Source organism: Euprymna scolopes, chromosome 44, assembly GCF_053919585.1.
Source record: "Euprymna scolopes isolate OS-2025 chromosome 44, ASM5391958v1, whole genome shotgun sequence".
Classification (NCBI taxonomy): Eukaryota; Metazoa; Mollusca; class Cephalopoda; order Sepiida; family Sepiolidae; genus Euprymna; species Euprymna scolopes.
In genome coordinates, this window is record NC_136525.1 from 57136690 (window position 1) to 57157765 (window position 21076).

Consider the following 21076-nt stretch of genomic DNA (forward strand, 5'->3'; position numbering starts at 1 on the left):
AATAAATTTAGCTATAATAGATTTATTTTAAATTTTATTAGTCATTTGTTCATTATTTAGCTTTACTATAGATTATTCAGTAAGTGTCAATTAAAGAATTAAATAAAGTCAAAATATTAAATGCTGAATTATTCAAATACATACACAAAACTTATTTTATTTTCATTAAATTATTAAAATTAATAAAAATTTCTTAATTAAATTAACAATTTATTGAAACATAAACTAGACTAAATTGAAATTGTATCAGTAAGAAACTGTTTGGGGGGAGCTCCTCCTGCTCCCCCTCATCTTTTTATGGGCAGTGTTTTTTTAAGATAAGAAAGAGAATGAGTATTTAGCAAACAACATATGCAATGTTAAAAATATATCAAAAAAAATCTTTCTATATAAACTATTGTAACAATAAGTAAATAAATCTTACCTGTTGTGAAATCTTATCTCGGAGCAGCACCATGCTTTTCATCTGACTCCTGATATCCTCAGTTATGATTTTAGCTTCAGAAGAATATTCAAGAACAGCATCCTCTAAAAGCAGTGTATTTGAACAGGTCTTGTGGTCAGTCATATGGCATTTGTAGCATATACATATTTCACAATTCACGCAGAAAGATTTTAATGGCTCATCTTCATGTTTGGGGCAAGGATATTCAAAATTACTAAACTTGAAGCTTTTCCTTCCTCCAGACAAACACAACTTATGTTTAGATGTCATTGGCATCAAACAATGAATATCTTCACATTTCTGGCACAATGCCTGGTTACAATCTTGACACCAAATGCTGCTTGTTTCCTTGATGTCATCATTAATGCACACATCACAATATTTCGTCAAAGGTTTGATGTTCAGCTTTTGCATCAGACTAACCGCATGAAAATTGTCAGGAAATGTTGAATCAATTACAGCTTCAAGACTCCGAACAGTGAGTCGCTTTTTGCATCGAAGCTTAATCATGTTCTTGCAGACAGGACATGGAAAGCTGTTATCATGTAAGACTGAAGAAAACGAAGCAGTTTCAAGTTGTCTGGATTTGACGTATGTGAGAAGGCACTCACGACAGAAGCAGTGAAGGCATGGAAGAGATTTGGGTTGTGTATAGAGCCCAAGACACAAGTTGCACACAAAACTTTCGTACAAGTATTCAGCCATGATTTTGGTCAATAATTATTTCTTTTTAAAGAATTCAGGATCCGATTTGCTTATGTTGAGATGCCAAAGTTGTAAAGATAATTCTTGATGCAACAGAACTGAGAATTAAAGAAAAATACATATTTATATGAATTTCTTAAATGGATAAAATACACGAATAATTCACACACAGTTTTTATATCGACTGCCACTAAAATGTTCTTCTCTTCTTGTATGCTATATTTTCAGTTTCTTTTTTATACATCCTTTTCAATAGTTGATTGCATGATCCGTTAACACACAAACACAAACTGAATTGAATAAAAAGTTAATTTTATATAGACAACACTACATTAATTGGAACTCATGCTATTCTTATTTGGTTCAACAAGTTATCCATGTTCAGTTTCCTATTTGATTGGAAAGCCTACACCATAGGACCATCTAAAACACACATAATCAATGTAGTAACTGACACCAGAGTATAGATATTAGGCTTCTTATATAAATGCCAAGCATCAACTAAAGTGAAGACCAGGAAACTCATGACAATGCACTATACCCAAAGGATGATACTGACCGACTCTATGTGAAAAAGAAAGATGGGGCAAAAGGACGTGTTTGTACAGAAGATTGTGTAAATGACATAAAAAAGAATTAGAAAAATATACTATGCAGAACACCAAAAGGATAATTACTGCAGTAAGAGCCATTGAAAAATCAAACAAGTCATCAGAGAACACATCAGAAATGCCCATGAACCGATATCTTCTCTTTTCCTGCTGAACAGTGTGTCAATGAGACAACTGAATGGTATGAAGCAGCATTGAAGCACATGTTCCCACGCGAAAGTATTATAGCAAACTCCACTCACCCCTACTGTTCACTACAGATTGTGCAGCTGCCTTTGTACAGAGATAGCATGCATTCCGCCAGTTCGTATATCATAAGTCAAATACAAAAAGGCAAAAATTCATAGATGCTAAAAATCATTGTAAGAGAGAAATAGCAACAGCCAAAAGAAAGCATGCTGAAATAACCAGGGAACGCATAGGATTGCAAAAGGTAGGAACTCATGATTTCTAAAAAATCGATAATAGTGTAGTGAATAAGTGAAATCAGTAATTCCTCCACTATCCAACAACCAGAAGGTCGCATGCACGGCAATTGAGAAGGCGAACCTGCTTGCCCGACGATTTGCCTCCAACTTCATCTTAGAGCCAACAAACAACTCCCTCCCAAATTTTCCTATGCAGACTGCAGCCACACTAGATGATATAAAAACCATTCTTTCTCATATCCGCATTATCATAAAATATTTAGATACCTCCAAAACGTGTGGGCCTGATCTCATCCCTGCTACACTAATCAAGAAATGCTCAGCTGAGCTAGCCCCTGTACTTTTCAAGCTAAATAAATGCCTTGCTGAATCTTGCTTTCCTAATATATGGAAGATGGCCTCTGTCGTACCAGTGTACAAGAATTCTGGTGAAAGGGCTGACCCTCTCTATTATTGTCCTATCAGTCTCTTCCCCCTCTTGCCTAAAATCTTTGAGACCTTAATTAATCAAGCACTAGTCTACCATCTCACAAAAGCAAATCTCTCTAACAAACAATATGGATTTAGGCAATGTCGTTCCACTGCAGATATTTTAACAGTCATCTCTGAACGCATTTACCATGTACTGGATAAGGCGGGCGAAGCCAGGGCTGTAGCCCTTGATATATCCAAGGCCTTTGACAGAGTCTGGCATGAAGGGCTGCAAATGAAATCAAATCGTATGGTATTACTGGACGTATACTAAATATAATTAGATTTTAGACAATAGGACCATCCAAGTTGTCATTGATAGCCATACATCCAAGCAGCAAAACATTAATATGGGAGTGCCTCAAAGGTCAATCCTTGGACCACTATTATTCCTGATATTCATTAACGAACTACTTGATAATATTGTGTCCGAGGGGGATATATTTGCTGATGATACAATGCTCTATAATATGCATGAGGGAAGAATGGATGTACATAAATACAAGACAATGGGAGAAACGTTAGAAAATGACCTCCAGACAATAGTGGAATGGGACCACAAATGAATGGTAACATTTAATTCTAGTAAGACTAAGTTGCTTTCCTTTAACAATTACAAGATGCCTCTTCAATCACCGATATCCATGACAAATAGCACTCATTAACACATAATAACGGGGTGGGGTCAGTAAGAGATGGTACAAAGTTGTAGGACTCCTTCCAAAGCCAAGCCTGAGTCTCTTTGGACTTGTGGGCCGGTGCCGAGCCCTGTTGCCACCTGATTGCACCAGGGGATCACCGCACTCTTCAGCACATCTAGCTACATTTTTGGTGTTTACTTTCAAGCTGTCTTCGAAGATGTGAGGTGGCATGATGTGGCTCTCACTTGAAACCACACCAAAGACCATAACTGTGGCCAGAAATTTGTTTTCATCACCCTGGGCATGTCCTTGTTATTCGTGGCAATCCAGCAATGCATTTTGGGTGTGCTGACAATGGTCTTGTTGTCATAACTTGGATCGGTAGAAAGCATAAGTTTACAGTGCCGCATCTCTCATAACGCTGGCTCAACATTGTGTCACTTTCAGAGTTGATAGAAGGCTCCCAACGCTCTTGGGATTTGTACACAACTTACCAACTAGTAGATGGTCTGCAACAATTAAAGAAAACCGGTTTTCCTCAAATGGAAATGGAATCATGTTGTTTTTCTAGGGCAACAATTTTATCATTTCACCTTGTACTAGTAGTAATAATACTTTATTGCAGAATCCCAAACAATTGTCTATTGAATATTTGTTAGCAAATATCAAAACGATATCAATAAAAACTACAGACCGTACCGAAATAATAACGTTATTATTTAGAAACTCATTCTAAATATGGAGTGGAGAGCGCCTTTTTTCACTATTCTGTACTTTCACCTAACAATCTAATAAACAAAAAATAGGGTAAAAGTTTCATTTCACTTAAAAATCCTATTTAAACAAAACATAACACGGTCTGTATTCTGCAGAAGTACTGTAAAAACAATATTAATATTAAAAGAAAATGACAAAAATCTACAAAAATAACTATACACTTTATATATATATATATATATATATATATATATATATATATATATATATATATATATATATATATATATATGAGCAAACAGTTAATAAAATATGTTAAAAAACACTTTGAAATGAGTTAAAAACATATTTAATCTGAAAAGGAAACACTAGATAAATGGATAGTCCTTAATCCGCGGAGTTTTGAAGAAATACTTTCCTTCTCATCAGAGGGTAGGAATTAGCAAAATGCAGGATCAGATTTTGCATGCAGAAGTATTTGATGAAACAACAAGTAAGTCAAAGATCTTACTTGAAAACAAAAAAAGTGAAGCAGAGGGAATATGGTGAAGAAAAAGGTGATTACACACGAATGGATAGTCTGGTGGAAGATAAAAAATCCAGTGACGGTAAAATCCAAATGTCAAACTTCAAGAAAGTTAAAAGAATTTCCATTTGTAGAAGTAAAATCCAAGGAAATCCCGTAATTGGAAGAAGATGGTCCATAATAATCCAAAGGCAGAAATTCATGGAATAATTCACAAAAATGTGTACAAGGAAAAAAAAGAAAAAAAAAGAAAAGATTCCAATAATATTAATAAAAGAAAAATAAGATGTGCTTTTCACTCTACTTCCGAGACATAAATATAAATAAGAAATATCTGGGAAGAGAAAGAAGAGAAAGAAGAAAAAAAAATGATGATGAAGTTAAATATAAAATATAAAATAAAATAAAAAATAAAATATAAAATAAAATAAAGTAAAATAAAAGGAAACAAAAGTCAAAATGACCCAGACAGGAAATGTTAAAGGCGCGAAAAAATATATAGGGCAAAATAATATAGGTCAACTGAGATGTACAGGTCATCACTTAAATAAAATAAATAAATAAATAAATAATAAATAAATAATAAATAAATAGAAAATAACGAAGGAAAGTATTTCTTCAAAACTCTGCGGATTAAGGACTATCCATTTATCTAGTGTTTCCTTTTCAGATTAAATATGTTTTTAACTCATTTCAAAGTGTTTTTTAACATATTTTATTAACTGTTTGCTCATATTATAAGCTCTATTTCCTATTTGGTTTTATTGAACTTTTACATCTGGCTGAGATAATTTTATAAATATTAATTCTTTAATATTTATAATTTTACTTTAATTTTACCATCTTGGATCATTTTGGTAAATTCAATTGTAATTTTTATTTTAAATATATATATATATATATATATATATATATATATATATATATATATATATATTATATATATATATATATAGAGAGAGAGAGAGAGAGAGAGAGACACACACACACACACACACACACACACACACACACAAATAAAACAATTAGTATAACGTGTTATTTTCTGTGTCACGCTTACATCCGGGTCGTTTAATTGTTGTCTTTCCATTTCGTGTCATAACTAATTTTACCAAGAATTCTTCATAAGTTTTGATTTCCGTTTCGATTTCCGTTTCGATTTTAGCTGAAGGAACTCAAGATATATATATATATATATATATATATATATATATATATATATATATATATATATATATATATATATATATATATATATATATGTGTGTATATGTATATATGTATATATATATATATATATATATATATTCTTTTTATTTATTTCGTTTTTATTTCGGTTTTGATTCAAGCTAATGCACCCAAGTCATATGGATATATTTTTTTTATTTTTGAAATCGCAACTTTATAATATATAAAAATCGATAGAACATTAACTCTATAATAATAAAATACAAAATATGCAAGAATTAAAAAATATGTTTAAGCGTATTTTACAACTGAGCTTTGGCAGGCGTTTGTGGTAGCTTAGATAAATACTTTTGCAGTTTTAACAAAAAAGCTACAATAATATGAGAGTGCTTCCAGTTACACTGAATACCTATAGAATGTCAGCATCAATATATTACATATGAATGAGTCCCCTGTGGAATTTCCACAGATCTCACTGGTTAATATTAATTAGAAAAATTTTTCTTAAAATAATAGCAACAGAAAGTCATGTTTAAAGTAAAATAAAATAATCAAATTATAAACTAAAAAAATCAATTGAAATTATCGGCGTCAATGGAAGGACAACATGTAAATGGTATTACAAAATAATTAATGAGAAAAAATTACAAAGTAAAGTTATCGTTTTTTAGAGAACTTGCACTTCATAAGTAATAAGAAAAATAGCAATTTTTAACCGATTAGGAAACAAAACTAACATGAAAGAAACGTAAGTAAAATCAGTACAAACCTTATGTCGACAGTCATGTCTAAAATTAAGTTGAAGCAGCAAGTAAGTATTATTGTGTCACGGCAGTTGTTGCCTTACTATGCTTTTCTCTGAAAACGAGAAAAACAGGTTTTAAAAGTGATTGTGTTTTTTCTACGCTAGTTATTTATATTTCTCTACCGTTCTTCCTCGAATCATGACTGTATTCTTATCACCCGTGTTTCTAACAGTATAGATGCAGCACTCTCCTTAAATACAAACGGCCAGGTGCCTGCGTTTGAGAATTTTAATGTCCACCACAGAAACTGACTTGGTTTCTCGAGTTAGATGCAGCTGAAAGCAGCATATATAGCTTCTATATTTCTTAGTTGCTTACACAGACAGTCATGTTTCTGACCTGCCTCTCAAGTCGTGAAAATTAGCAAGCCAACAGCTAGATATATTCCTAACTACAATACTTGAAGATTGTGTGACAAATGTCAGTAGTTCACTTGGGAACGCAGATGACCTTGTGATATTGGTATACATCACCCTTAGTTCTCGACCCCAAGCTAACAAGCCGTTGCTCAAAAATGTTTTGAAAAGGCTGATTGGGAAACCATCATAGAACATATCAGAGATGCCACATGGGCTAATATCTTTTCTCTTTCTGCTGAAAAGTGTGCCAGTAAGACAACTGAATGGTCCAAAGCACGCATTGAAGCACATGTATCCACACAGAAGTATTATAGCAAGCCCTACTCTGCCCAATCGTTTACTTCAACTTGTGCAGCTGTCATTATGCAGAAGCATCGTACATTCTGCCGATTCATCTACCACACGTATAAATCGACAAAAGTTTATAAAAGTTAGAAACAATTATAAGAGTGAAATAGGAGAATCCATGGGAAGGCATACCTAATAGGTCCCGAACTGTAAGCTAGACTTCAGCCTTCGTTCCTATTGACGAAATATTGCATCCCTCTGCTTATTTTACAAGTATTTTAATGGTAGATGCTCCAACGAACTACAAGCCCTTGCATCCCATCGACGTAAATACCCCTAACAAACCTGACAAGCAGCAAAATTCCATCCATACACAGTAGAGATCCACAGATGCCAGAAATACTTCTACTCTAATAGTTTCTTCACTAGAACTGTTAGACTTTGGAATTCTCTTCCGAATTCCTGCTTCCCCAACTGTACTGACATGCGGAAGTTCAAGTGTAATGTAAACAGACATCTTGCTGCTCAACTCCTTACATAGTATCTCGGAAATTATGTCCCAGATAGTAGCCCCCTACACCAAAGTGGAACTGTGCTTTGTTTGTGGTGAAAATGCAATAAACAAATGAGAAATTAAAAGAAGTTACCAGGAAACGTATCAAGTTATACAAAATATGAATTCGTAATTTCTTGAAAATTTATAATAGTGTGATAATTAATTGGGCAATCACCAATTCACCCAATATCCAACAACAATAAGGTCACTTGCACGGTAACCGAGAAAACTGACCTACTTTCCTGGTGGTTCGCCTTCAACTCCATCTTAGACCTCACTATACACTTTCTCCCAATATTACTTTGCAAACAGAAGCCATACTCATTGATCTGAAAATCATCTCTTCTCACGTCCATGGTATTATGAAAAACTAGACGCCTCTAAGGCGTATGGGCCTGATTGCATACCTGCCACACTAATTAAGAAATGCTTTGCAGAGCCTGCTCCTGTCCTTACCAAACTCTTCAATTGATGCCTAATAGAGTCTTGGTTCTCTGACAGCTGGAAAATTGGCACCGTTGTACCAGTTTTAAAGAATTCTGACGAAAGAACCGACCCATTCATTTATTGCCTTATCAGTCTCCTGTCCCTCTTCACTAAAATCTTTGAGTCTTGAATCAACACATCATTAATCACCATCTTGTAAATGCTAAGCTTCTCCCTGATGAACAGTATGGATTAAAGTAAACCAGTTCTACTGTGGATATTTTAACGATAATCTCTGAACACATATACCATGCACTGGATAAAACAGGCTGATATGTCACATAAATTCATTTGAAGTAGGGGAGTGGGATTTGCTACAGTTTCATGTAATAATCTGATAAGTCGCCTTACTTAATGGGTGTCCATGGTTGAAACTGCTATTTTTGCTTTGGGTTACCTTTCGATGTCTCTCCTTAGGTGGAGCTACCAGTTGGTAAGTATGGCTTAACCAACTAATTATAATCGTGTAAGGAGAAAGGACCCGGATGTAGTTATATTCATTACATCACATCCTGAGTAAAATTTTCCCGTGAAATTTAGCTTTAATATTTTCTCTTTTTAGGGTCTATTTTTTTCTATGGCTTTTCTTTCTTAATCCTCCTTGTAGCAGTGACGTTTGACACACTGGTATCACTGACGTCAACTTCGAAGATCCATCCATTTGAGTGTTGACTTATAGTGACAGGAATTTCAAAGCTGTCATACAGGAGTCCATTGATATCTCTTCAGCATTTTTCGTGACCTCTGTAGTATCTGGGTCTCACTTCTAATGTCGTTTGCATGGAAATTTGTTTCCTTTTATATCATATATATAACCCGTTCTAATCTTTTGGTTACTATTCCTTCTTCTCAATATATACTTCCATCCCTAAAGTTCTTAAAAAAAACAAACTTTGTCACATGACTTATAGACTCTAGTTTTCATTTTTTTTTAAAGATTTCTTTTTCGAATTGGCCACAGTCTTTGAAACACAGAACATAGTTTTCTTGCAAACATAAACCCCGTGAGCGATAAAGATTATGTCAAATTCGGGTTTGGCATGATTCTGTAAAGTGCAAAATTTTTCTGAATACGTCTTTTATTTGTGACCATGCCTTCATTCTTATCCAGAGTTCGTTAAAATGTGCCTCCAAATTTTTGAGAATGTCCGGTCATATACAAGTAGACAACCCGATGCATGGCCCTCCGATCATTTGCGGTAACCACGCTTCAATTTTTAAAATTGTCATTGGGTAAATGGAATTCACTCAATATCACGAGTGCTTCTGTTCAAGTTTAAATCTTTGTAATTTTATAATTTTATTCTCCATTTAAAACATGAAATAGGAAGCCACAGCCATATGCCTCATATGTCGTTCATTATTTGACCAAAAGGAGAAAGAACCCAAGATTAAAAAAAAAAAAGATTGGATGATGAGAACCGTAACTTAATAAAATTAGTTGTATCAGCTATAATTCCTAACCCTTACTTATTAATCTTAATATATATTTGTGAGGTGTAATTCTCTATTCTGACCTGAATCCTCTGTACTCACACCTATGGAGCTGTTACCTGCTTCTAGCTCCGGATACATATTATCAGGTGTTAATTCTCTCAACCTCCTTCAACACTAACGTGCAACTATATTCTTCCGTAGAATGGCGTTCATTAGTTCCCCATCTAACAATTCCTCATCTCGCCACTAAACCAATACATATCAGTACGCATACAATGCATAAACTATTCCCTAATATAAGCATAACCATGACTTCCTCAGCTTTATCCCTACATCTATATACTTAATTGTCCTAGGGTATCCAGAAATTTATGGATAGAGATCTTCATCTTTTATACTGAAATAGTGTCTGTTGAAAAGTTTAGAACTTACTCATTATTGAGGACCCGTTAGCAATCCTTAGATTTACCCCATTATTGTTGTTCAGATCCCTGTCGAAAAGATTCTTAATTTCCGCTACTTATGACTGATAACTCTGCTCCAGTATCTATCAAAGCTCTATCTGCTCTACCTTCTTTCCTCATAGACCTAGAATTTAGCTCGCTCATTACTGACAGTAAATTATTATTCCGCGTGTAAAGCGTCATATAAAAGGGCTGTCATCATTTCCTTACATGGCCTAATCGTGTTTTCTCTTCCGTTCTTTCCTTTTTTCCTATCATTGTGTGTTTTGGGGTTTGATTGAACCCAAAGCTTCAGCTTGTATCTGCCTTTCAGTTGGACAAACCCCCATGGACTTATCTTCATATTCCTGGCTTGCATCAAGCCAGATCTTCAACTTTAATTCGGATAAGGTTTTCTGATAACCTACCTATAGATCTTGCAATTATACTGTATCACCATCATTTTTATCTCTCAATCTTTTTGACCATCTCTAAAAAAAATCCCAGCACTTGCTAACTAATCACTTTATTCTCCACATCAATTCTGATATATACACCCTCCTCCAGACGTACTATCCTCTCCATACAGTTCTTAATTTCTTCTGTTCTGTTACATAAGCTAATTCGACTATACGCACATTGGGATTTGCAACAATCCCGTAATAATCTTCCAACGATCTTTTCAATTCGTCCCATGTTAGCCATATATTATTCGATGTTAAGCTCTTAATAAAGTCTCTTCTGTTAAGATGAGCTGCCTGACATTTGTCTCTTCTGTTAAGATGAGCTGCCTGACATTTGTCTACATCTGCAATGCGTACCACTTTAAAGGACTGCTGCATGTCCTCCAACCAACACTGTGTTGCGTTGTTATCTCTAATAAGGGGGATTGTGTGTGTGTGTGTGTTCATTTAATCAGAGTTAATTTCGTGTGATCGTCTAGCTGTTCTTTCTATTAAATGATGTGTTCATATGCCGTTGTGTGTGTGTGTGTGTAGTACATGTATTTTTCAACATACATTCTGCGTCTTGAATGTTGGTCCATCTGGAACATCTCGTGTCTTGGAGGGGAGACGGTACCTTTTTTGGATGAGGGCTCATTCACTCCAACACGATGAATTTGTTTTATAGTTTTTATTTCACTTTCCAGATGTCTCACAGAAGATGGAAAGTGAATCTCTGGCTTGTGTAGTTTCTCTTGGCATCGTTTCTAAACACGTCAGCGCCCCTCCCATCTGTGATAGCCGTCCATCCTCTTCTAAGTTATAACCAAATCTCCACGATTCAGCTAACCTGATCACGTGACTCACACGCAATCCGATCAGCTGATCCTGACTTCCGGTCAATGTGTCTCAATCTAATTTACATACCCCCCTCTCTCTCTCTCTTGATCCATTCTCAAACAACTGTACGCACTATCTTCTCTTCGCACTAGCAGTTGTATATTCTTTAAAAACGAATTACTTCTGAGCGTGTTTGTCATCGACCAAGATACATTCTTTTTAGATCTAAGGTCAGATCCATAACGACATTTTATTTTATTTTTTTTACATGGGGGTCACCACTTATCAAGGCTTGAAGGCCACTCAGGGATAAGGGTTATTGCGTGTACAGTAATCAATGAGATAGTATTGTAGTAATCATTAGTATTGGGGGTTTTGATAGAGTGTCTTACTTAAGAGGACGATTTGTAAGGAGTTTGTTTATGTTAGACTTGAACACGTACAAGTTGTAGTCAGGTGTGAAACAGGCAAGTGGCAGAGAGTTCCACTGGATTGCTCATGGAATCTACGTTTGGATTTAGGCACAGATAAAGAGTGGGGAAAATTATTGACAGTAGTTTCAGCTAGACGGGCGTTTCTTGTGAAAGATTGGGGAGGGGGGGACGAGGGATTGGAGCTCCGATGAGCACTTGCCATAACGATAAAACAAAGACAGGCTCGCAACGTCTCTTCTCTGGGAGAGAGGTTGCAGGGAAGAGAAAAGGGCATCCCCCAATAAACCACAAAGTCTATTTTGTACTCTGTCAAGGCAGGATAAGCTGTTTTTAGCAACTCCTGCCCAGATGTGGCAGCAGTACTTCATCCTTGGACGTATTTGGCTTTTATACAGATAGAGAATTGCATCAGTAGTGAGATATCTTCTGGAGCGGTAGAAGGATCCCACCATTTTCCCAGCATCCCTGGCAGCAGATTTGATGTATGTGTTCTATTTCAGATCAGGAGTAAAGGTCAAACCCAGAAGCTTGTCAAAACATGGAGCCTCCCCAAGACGAGAGCCATCCATTTCAATTGATGCCAGATGGGGATCAGAGCGTTGATGATGTAAAGATAGAAGCTTGGTTTTGGATGAATTAAAAGTTACCGGCCACCTCTTCCCCCATTGTAACATGTGCTCAAGATCAGAGGACATTTACGGTCTTTGATGTGTTGCCATAGATGGTCGTGTCATCAGCATAGATGTCAACGAATGATTTAAGTATGTATTTTGGGAGATCATTGATGTAGATCAGGAAGAGAGCTGGGCCCAGGATGGACCCCTGGGGGACTCCAGCATTAATACTGTGGGCCTCTGATTTCTGCCCATCAACCACTACTCTTATGAACCTATCAGAGAGAAATGATTTAATGATTGACAAAACATTTACAGTAATACCGTAGCTGGAAATCTTGTGAAGTAGGCCCTTATGCCATACCTTATCGAAGGCCTTCGATATGTCAAGAGCAATTGCCCAGGAAAGGAAACCTTTGTCAAGAGATTCACTAATTCTATGTGATATAACCGTTAGCACATCTGCTGTAGATTTTGCAGACCGGAAACCATATTGCATGTCATTAAGAAGGTTGTTTCTGTTGAGGTGGTTGACTACTTCTTTATTTAATATGGATTCCAACAACTTACTCATGACACACAGGAGATTATTGGTTTGTACTGAGAGGGAGATGACTTTTCACCTGACTTCTTAAATACAGGGCATACTGATGAGGTTTTCCAGGGTGTTGGAAAGCACTTCTCCTTAAGGCAACGCTCAAACAGTTTTGTAAGTATGGGGGCAAGTTCTGGTTGGAGCTTTTTCAGCACTATAACTGGAATGCCGTCAGGGACAGTTGCTTTACTGGAATAAATGTTCTTGATTAGCTTGGCGACCTCACGCACAGATATTTGTATATTGTATAGCGTGTTGTCTGTTATAGGAGGAAATACAGGGAGTTGATGGTCATTGTCGCATAGGGTAGAATTAGCTGCAAAGTTCTTGGCAAATAGTCTGGCCTTGTCTGATGCTGACGAGATGACCTCTGGTCCATTGATGATGGTTGGGATAGAATGTACGCTTCTGTTCAAGATCCTGTTTGCTATTTGCCAGAACTGGTGGGAACCAAGCCGCTGCTCAGCTACTTTGGATTTAACAGACTGAGCATATAGCTCTCTTGCATGTTTTATTACTCTTTTACAGTGGTTGCTGGCAGTCCTGAAAGCAGCTTTAGTCTCAGTACATCTATTATGGTGGTAGCTATTGAAAAAGTGATTTCTGTGCACGATGGTAGCAGCACATTCAGGGGAGAACCATGGCTGGCTGTTAGGTTTTTGTTGGAAATTTTTGGATGGTATGAATCGATCTATGCCTACAATTAACCATTCGGTCAGGTCTGATACTATATAGGACACATCCTTTTTAAACATGGAATGCAGAGGTAGGTCAGATATGAATTTACGGAAGCTGTCCCAGTCAGCCATAGAGTATCGATATACAGTACGGTGGAGAGGTACGTCTGAAGACTTATTACATTTCATTTTTATCTGAACTGTTACAACAGAGTGGTGTCTACGTTTCTATTAAAAGTTTAATAATCTATATTTAATAAGTAAACAGAGAGACAAAAGCAGCTTTCAAAATTGAAATAGAATTGACACAAGAAAAGAAAATTCATTTTACACGTGAGTAGATGTCTATAAATTATAATGACTACAACACACCTCTATATTGTGCAAGCTGAAGCCACTAACCTCCCCCCGTTGAGGCTGTTTACATATGTATCAGTTGTAGTAGGACTTTTAAGAGAGCGATTGAGTCGAACTCACATTTATGCCACATGTTGTGAATATATTTCACCCCATGAACTATACTTACCGCAAGGTAAACTCGAAAATCTTTAAATAGTTCAAATAAATTGGAATTTGGGGAATTTTTATTAAAGTTTAGTATATATTGTTACAATTTAACAGAAATTAAAGGTATCTGAATTTTCTTTGTCCCTTGTTAGTCTTTCTCTGCTATATCGTTATTTTCATGGTAGGAGCTAGACTGAGCTTCAATCTATTAAACATCCATAGAAATAATATACCTACCGTAAATATTTTTTCCTTTTCCTTCCCCGTGTCCTGAAAATAGACAATAATTTATTTCGATCATAACCAGTCTCTTTCAGGTTCGATGATAAATATTTTTATATTCTCACCTTTATTATAAATTATCGCGAAACTCGCCAATTAATACTGCATATACAATTATTTTGTCGTTTTTGTTATACACACACACACACACACACACACACACACACACACACACACACACACACATATATATATATATATATATATATATATATATATATAGAGAGAGAGAGAGAGAGAGAGAGAGAGAGAGAGAGAGATAGGGTGGGAGAAAGAGAGAAAGTTTAGATAAATCATCAGTATCGTCGGTTTCAAACCTGATAATAGGGGGACACTTTTAGATAACCATATCAAGTTCCCTTCAGCCGATACTCATCTGTTTTATAACCGGAATTGGAAGTATATAGATACATTACAAGATATCGTTCAAATCTCTTTTTTTTTTTCTGAACAAATTAAAATTCAAATAATAAAATTAAAAAAAAGTGGGTTTGTATTACTGTACACATAGATTCGAAAAAGTTGTCAAAAAAACAAATATATAACAAATAAATGTTATCAAAGGCAAGATAAGTTACTTTTCTACCAAACTGGATATATTTTTTGTGTTTTTATTCAATGTAACATATTTATTCAGCTCGAAAAACATACAGTGTTTACCGATGTATTGGATAATTCAAAATGGCGGCCGACTCTCTCTCTTAAACACGGTAAGTTCGAGAAAAGGTGTTATAAATAATAAACTAGACAAAATACTATTAAAAAAACACCGAATATATGTCAACCTATGTCACGGTAATATATATTGAGCGAATTTCTAACAGTATTATCTTGCCTTTGATAACATTTATTTGTTATATATTTGTTTTTTGACAACTTTTTCGAATCTATGTGTACAGTAATACAAACCCCAAGTTTTTTAAGGTAGGTTTTGTGATGGTCTATCAGGCCACAATTACCAAACAATCATAAACCTTTAAAAAAAAATAAATAAATAACAGACCCCCCTCCAAAAAAAGGTGGCTATAAAATTGGTGTTCATTTTACGTTAAATTAATATAGAAAAGTGATTCACTTTTTAAAACGATAATTACTTTATATCTTGGAAACTACTCGTTTCCTGGGATTTTAATGGTTATTTTCGTTTTCAGCAGTCAGCACCCTCGAAAGCCTCTAACTGTGGTAATTTTAAATCCGTAAACATAATAAGTGTCGAACGAATGTAATTTGAATACATGTGCAACTTACGGACCGGGTTGAAATAAATGCATGGCCTACTTATATACTTTTCAAATGAGAAAAATGTGTTACCTTAAATTTATTCGACATCAGAGTAGAAAAGAGTAATCCTTTTTTAGCGGGGGCGGGGGTGTCGTGTTAGGTGAGTCTATGTATGGTGATCGATTCTTCTGGAAGATCCTTTTCGCTGGCCGGATGAAAATGAATTTGTACACAGTAGTTGAGGTCTTAGAACTAAAATACGTGACAGCAGAATATGATTGCGATTTAATTGAATGTAAAGTGAAACCAGGATTTTCTGTTCAGATTCTGAGAAAAAAAGTGTTTTTCGAGGAAATCTAATGCCCACGCCTTTTGGCCAAGATCAAAGTGTAGTATCTGTTCTTCAGATGCAGCACTTCCATTTCTCGTTCTCTTTCAGTGGAGGAGAAATCCTTCACGACTGAGACAATTTTTATTTTTGTACCTTTTCTCCACATTAAAAAACGACCCTGGTGTCAACTCTGTCCCGTGGGGAGGCATTGTAAATAGGTACATTAGAGAAAAAAATCAGAGAGAGAGAGAGGGGGGGTGAGAGAGGGGAAAAGTGAGAGAAAGAAAAGAAAAAGCCGTTTAAAACAAAAATATTTTAATTCAGTGACACATTATGAAACGAGAACAAATATTCTAAAGACACATCCTCCACTTAACAAATATTCTGAAGATACGTCCATTTTATCTGTGCGTTTATCGATGAAAATGCCATTTTAAAGGCATTTAGCCTTAGGATTCACTACAGGCTTAGATTCTGTATAGATTAATTGCGATATATATTTTACCTACTCTCTCTCTCTCTCTCTCTCTCTCTCTCTCTCTCTATATATATATATATATATATATATATATATATATATATATATATATATATATATATATATACAAAGCCGTATCCGGCTACGCGTTGCCGTGGCTCAGTTTATTTAAATGGAACACAAAAACGAAAAAGACAAAATATATGTCTTATGTTTATGTTCTCAATATTTTTGGATACACAATATTTTGAGGTGTCATTTTTTTTTCTGTGCAGATGTAGAGATTGTCTGATTTTCCGACTGTAGTATACATAACATATACTTGTCCATGTGAGAAGATATCATGGTGTAGATGTAAGTCACACAAATGTAAAAATTGTCCCTGAACCGTGTTAATGGTTATTACAAACGCCAAGCGAATTGTGAAGCGCAATATTTATATTAAAATGGTATATCTGTTTAAATCATACAATGTACATTCACTGCCTGTTCTTCTTGACGGTTGACAGAAGGGAAAACATGAAGGTTAAATGTTACTATAGACATGTATGTGAACAGGCACTGAAAAATCTCGAAAAGTACAAAAATGTCGCCGATTTTCTTTTTGGATGTAAGTATAGTGTTTTATCAAAGATAAACCGATGGAAACATTGAAAGGAAAACTGTTTAAAAAATAAACCAACAAAATAAGTGGGAAACCAATGATAATTCAGAATAAAGAAAGAAAGATGAAAAGAATGTAAAAATGTTGTAGGATAAGTTTTCAAAGAAAAGAACTAGTTTAGTAAACTGTTGTCTTTGTTTTATTCCAAGAAAATACAATATATTGCTTTCAAATATAATTAATGAGAATATGCGTAAACATTTTGGTGCTATTTCTTTATTGTTGCTAATTAACTAATCGAAATATTGATTTTCAAGTGAAACCAATAGTATCTACTGAATTGCCATGTCACAGTAATGAAAATAGCCAAAACTTACGAAAAACGATGAGGGAGCAACCAATGATTAAATGAAATAGTTTTTGAAGAAATTTTAGCTTGTGTGTACGTCACATGTCACGTGACCAAACAAACATAGCCACAATCATTTTTTCATGTAATCATTGAAGATCGAAATAATTGGTACACGACAATTAGGTATATTACATTGGTTATTGTAGTGGTTGACAAACAATGTTAGGAGTTATCATGTTTGTTTGTTTGTTTTTTTAAATTAAATATCAACTTTTCAGCTGGCCGATTTCACTACAATAATGAAGAAGCGCCCTTTTTATCAGCAGACCTGTACAATGAAAAACCTCATATATTTTTTGGTACTTTTGCATAACTTGACCCAGATCCTCGGGATTTTCCATCAATTATGATTCGGGCTTGACCGGCAGTCACCGGAGAAGCCGAGCAAAGTAACAGATGTAGACGTATTTCAAAACAAACAAACTGGAAAAAAGTAGAAATACAATTAATATAAAATGACAAAAACCTACTGCAAATTCTGGAAGAGTACCAATCTTCCTAATTTCGTCTTTTTTTTCTTCAATTTCTTTCAGTAGATTATCAGCGATTGCAAACTAACAAATTTAACCAAAATGCAAAAACTTCAATAATGAAATATTTTTAAGGGGTGCTCACTTTCTAATACAAAGTCCTAGTAAATCTTGTGTAATAAATTGCGAACAGACGGGCTTACCTGACAAACGCTCGAGGTGTGCACTCTGCAAAGCGGGCACGTCCAAAGAAAAATGGCAAGATGGCGGCCAAGTAATCACGCAAAATCTCGTGTTCTCTCGCACACACGAGAGTTCAGCTTAGCATAAAAACGGGTCACTGTGAGCAAGAAGTGAGAAGGAAAAATGTAGTCAAGACAAAGACGACGCTTCTGACGACTGAGAAGAAAAAAGAAGAAAAAGAGCAAGAAGTAGAAGAGGAAGAAGAGAACGATACATGAGAAGACGAGGTGTGTGCGGTTTTGAGTAAATCGAAACAGACAGAAAAAAAAACTCTGATTACAAGCTATTTCGGCTTTGGTATGGAGAAATTGGACATCAGATTAATTCCGGAATTCGATGGCTCCCCCACTGGTCCCTCGGTGGTCGAATGGCTGGAAAAGGCTGAGCGCATTTGCCGGTTGTGCAAGATTAAAGACCCAGCTATGGTTATCCCATTGAGACTCACTAAAGGGGCTTATGCCGTGTACCAGCAGCTAGGGGAGGATCCGACCATGGAGCAGATTACACAAGCGCTATACGGGGCATTTGGTACAGACCCTTTTGTCGCCTGGAGGCAGTTTTCCGAACGCCGACTTGGGCCGGGGGAGACAGTGGATATCTATATGGCCGACTTGAAAAAGTTTGCCACTCCCTTTGGCGGTGCAAGTGATCGCATATTGGCATGCACCTTTTTGTCGGGACTTCCGGATGAGGCAAGTCGACTGCTGCAAGCATCGTCAAGACTCACTGAGATTGGATTGGAGGAGTTATTGGCGAGAGCACGAAACATCTTGAAAGACGATCAAGAACTAGTCTCCGCAGCTGTTGACACTCTGGACTTGCCAACGAAGGGTCTACGATGCTATACCTGTGGTGGCCCCAACCACTTTTCCAGAGACTGCAAAAGCGGTACAAGGCGCACCCCTAATTATGGAGCACGACAAGTAATACGGTGTCACCAATGCAATAAGCCAGGCCACATAGTGCGGAATTGTCCGGGAAACGGGCAAGGGGAGGACGCCGCAGCGCTAGCACCCTCCCCAACGCGGCATTGAACAAAGCGCTGCCTGCAGTAACAGTTCAAGTTGATGGATGTGAACGTTCAGCGCTGGTTGACACCGGCTGTACCCAAACCCTTCTTCGAAAGGAATATTGCGCCACATGGAAGAAACGAAGGATCCCTGTACTTACTGTCGGCCAAGGCTCATTGGTGTGTTGTGGGGTCAGCGTTGTTCATATCAGCATTGGCAATGGCTCTCCGGTTGCTGTGACGGTGTTAGTGGTCGATGGGGAGCTGCTCGGATATGACCTTCTCCTTGGAATGGACGCTATCACACAGCTAGGCGGAATTACTATGAACGGCGCCGGTGATGTAAGCTTCTCTCGACCAAACAAACAAATGTGTGCAGCAATCACTCTCGATGAGCCCGACTTCCATGCAGAATACGATAAGGGCACAAACACTTGGACAGCATCCTGGAAATGGGCAGGCAACCAGCCACCAGTGTCATTGCGGAATCGACTTACAGAGTATCCCCCTCCTGCGTGGCTTAGGGGGCAGTACGAGGCAGAACTTCAAGTGTGGCTGGATAATGGCTGGTTAGTTCCATACCCAGAGGATGAGCTCGGGCCCCCGCGGGGGCTAATTCCCCTGATGGCTGTCAGACAAGAGAACAAGCAGAAAGTTCGACCTGTTCTTGATTACCGGGAACTTAATGAATACGTTGACCCACACACTGCGGGGGCTGATGTCTGTGCTCATAAACTACGGGAGTGGCAGCGGCAGGGTGCGGGAGCAGCCACACTGGACTTGCGAAGAGCGTACTTGCAAATACGTGTTGAGAAATCGCTGTGGCCGTTCCAGACGGTGGTGATCAAAGGAACTCGCTATTGCTTGACCAGGCTAGGATTCGGCCTGAATGTAGCCCCTAACATCATGACAGCAATCATGCAGGCGATCCGGCATCAAGATGAAGCGGTGCAACATGCGACATCGTCGTATATAGACGACATTTTTGTCAATGAGAGCCTCCTGTCTGCCCAGGCGGTCAAAGAACACTTCAAGCACTTTGGATTGTCGTGCAAGGAGCCGGAGCGGCTACAGGACGGGGCGAAAGTGCTCGGACTGCAGGTGAGTGGAAGTGCAGATGGCCTTCAATGGGGAAGGAGTGGTGAAATCCCGGAAATCCCATCTACCATCACACGTCGGAGCACGTTTTCCATTTGCGGAAAATTGGTGGGTCACTTCCCTGTGTGTGGGTGGCTCCGAGTGGCTGTAGCGGCCATAAAGTGACGGGCAACTTCTATGTCAACTGGATGGGACGATGAGGTGCATGATCCTGCCCTGCGAAGCATGCTGGTGGAAGTTGTGGCCAGAGTGACCAATGATGACCCTGTACGGGGGAGCTGGTGCGTCGATGGGAGTGAATTTACAGTTTGGGTAGACGCCAGCTCACTTGCCCTTGGCGTTGCTCTGGCGGTCGACGGAAGGATAATAGAAGATGCCTGCTGGCTTCGGCCGGAGAATGACGCCAAGCATATAAACCTAGCTGAACTCGATGCTACACTGAAAGGAGTCAATCTAGCGCTTCAGTGGCAGGCTAGAATCCTTCACATCATCACGAATTCCACGTGTGTGCATCGGTGGATGACCAATGCCTTGAACGGAAAAGCACGTCTGACAACGAAGGCGTCGGCCGAAATGTTGATCCGGAGGCGGCTTGCTACCCTAACCGAAACCACTAAGGAATACGACTTGGTCATAGATGTGACACTGGTGCAGTCCTGTTTGAATCAGGCGGATCGTCTGACCAGAGTGCCACGCCGTTGGCTAGACCTG

The 21076-nt window shown here is 37.4% G+C and overlaps 1 protein-coding gene across 9 annotated transcripts in view; it reads right to left on the reverse strand.

Annotated features, from left to right (window-relative positions):
* The window catches only part of LOC145268863 (E3 ubiquitin-protein ligase TRIM45-like), a 33708-nt gene that overhangs the window by 8082 nt on the left and 4550 nt on the right, over nucleotides 1–21076 (reverse strand). For 2 of the 9 annotated variants that reach the window (XM_080124580.1, XM_080124573.1), the window contains exons 2-3: nucleotides 14455–14487; nucleotides 425–1248 (exon numbers count right to left, since the gene is read on the reverse strand). In XM_080124580.1, the coding sequence (XP_079980706.1) occupies nucleotides 425–1150 (726 nt within the window). In that variant the 5' untranslated portion in view covers nucleotides 1151–1248; nucleotides 14455–14487. Of the gene's footprint in view, nucleotides 1–424; nucleotides 1249–6501; nucleotides 6591–14454; nucleotides 14488–15810; nucleotides 16017–18218; nucleotides 18365–21076 lie in introns of those variants that run through there. The other 7 variants (XM_080124577.1, XM_080124576.1, XM_080124575.1 and 4 more) reach the window with 7 other exon arrangements.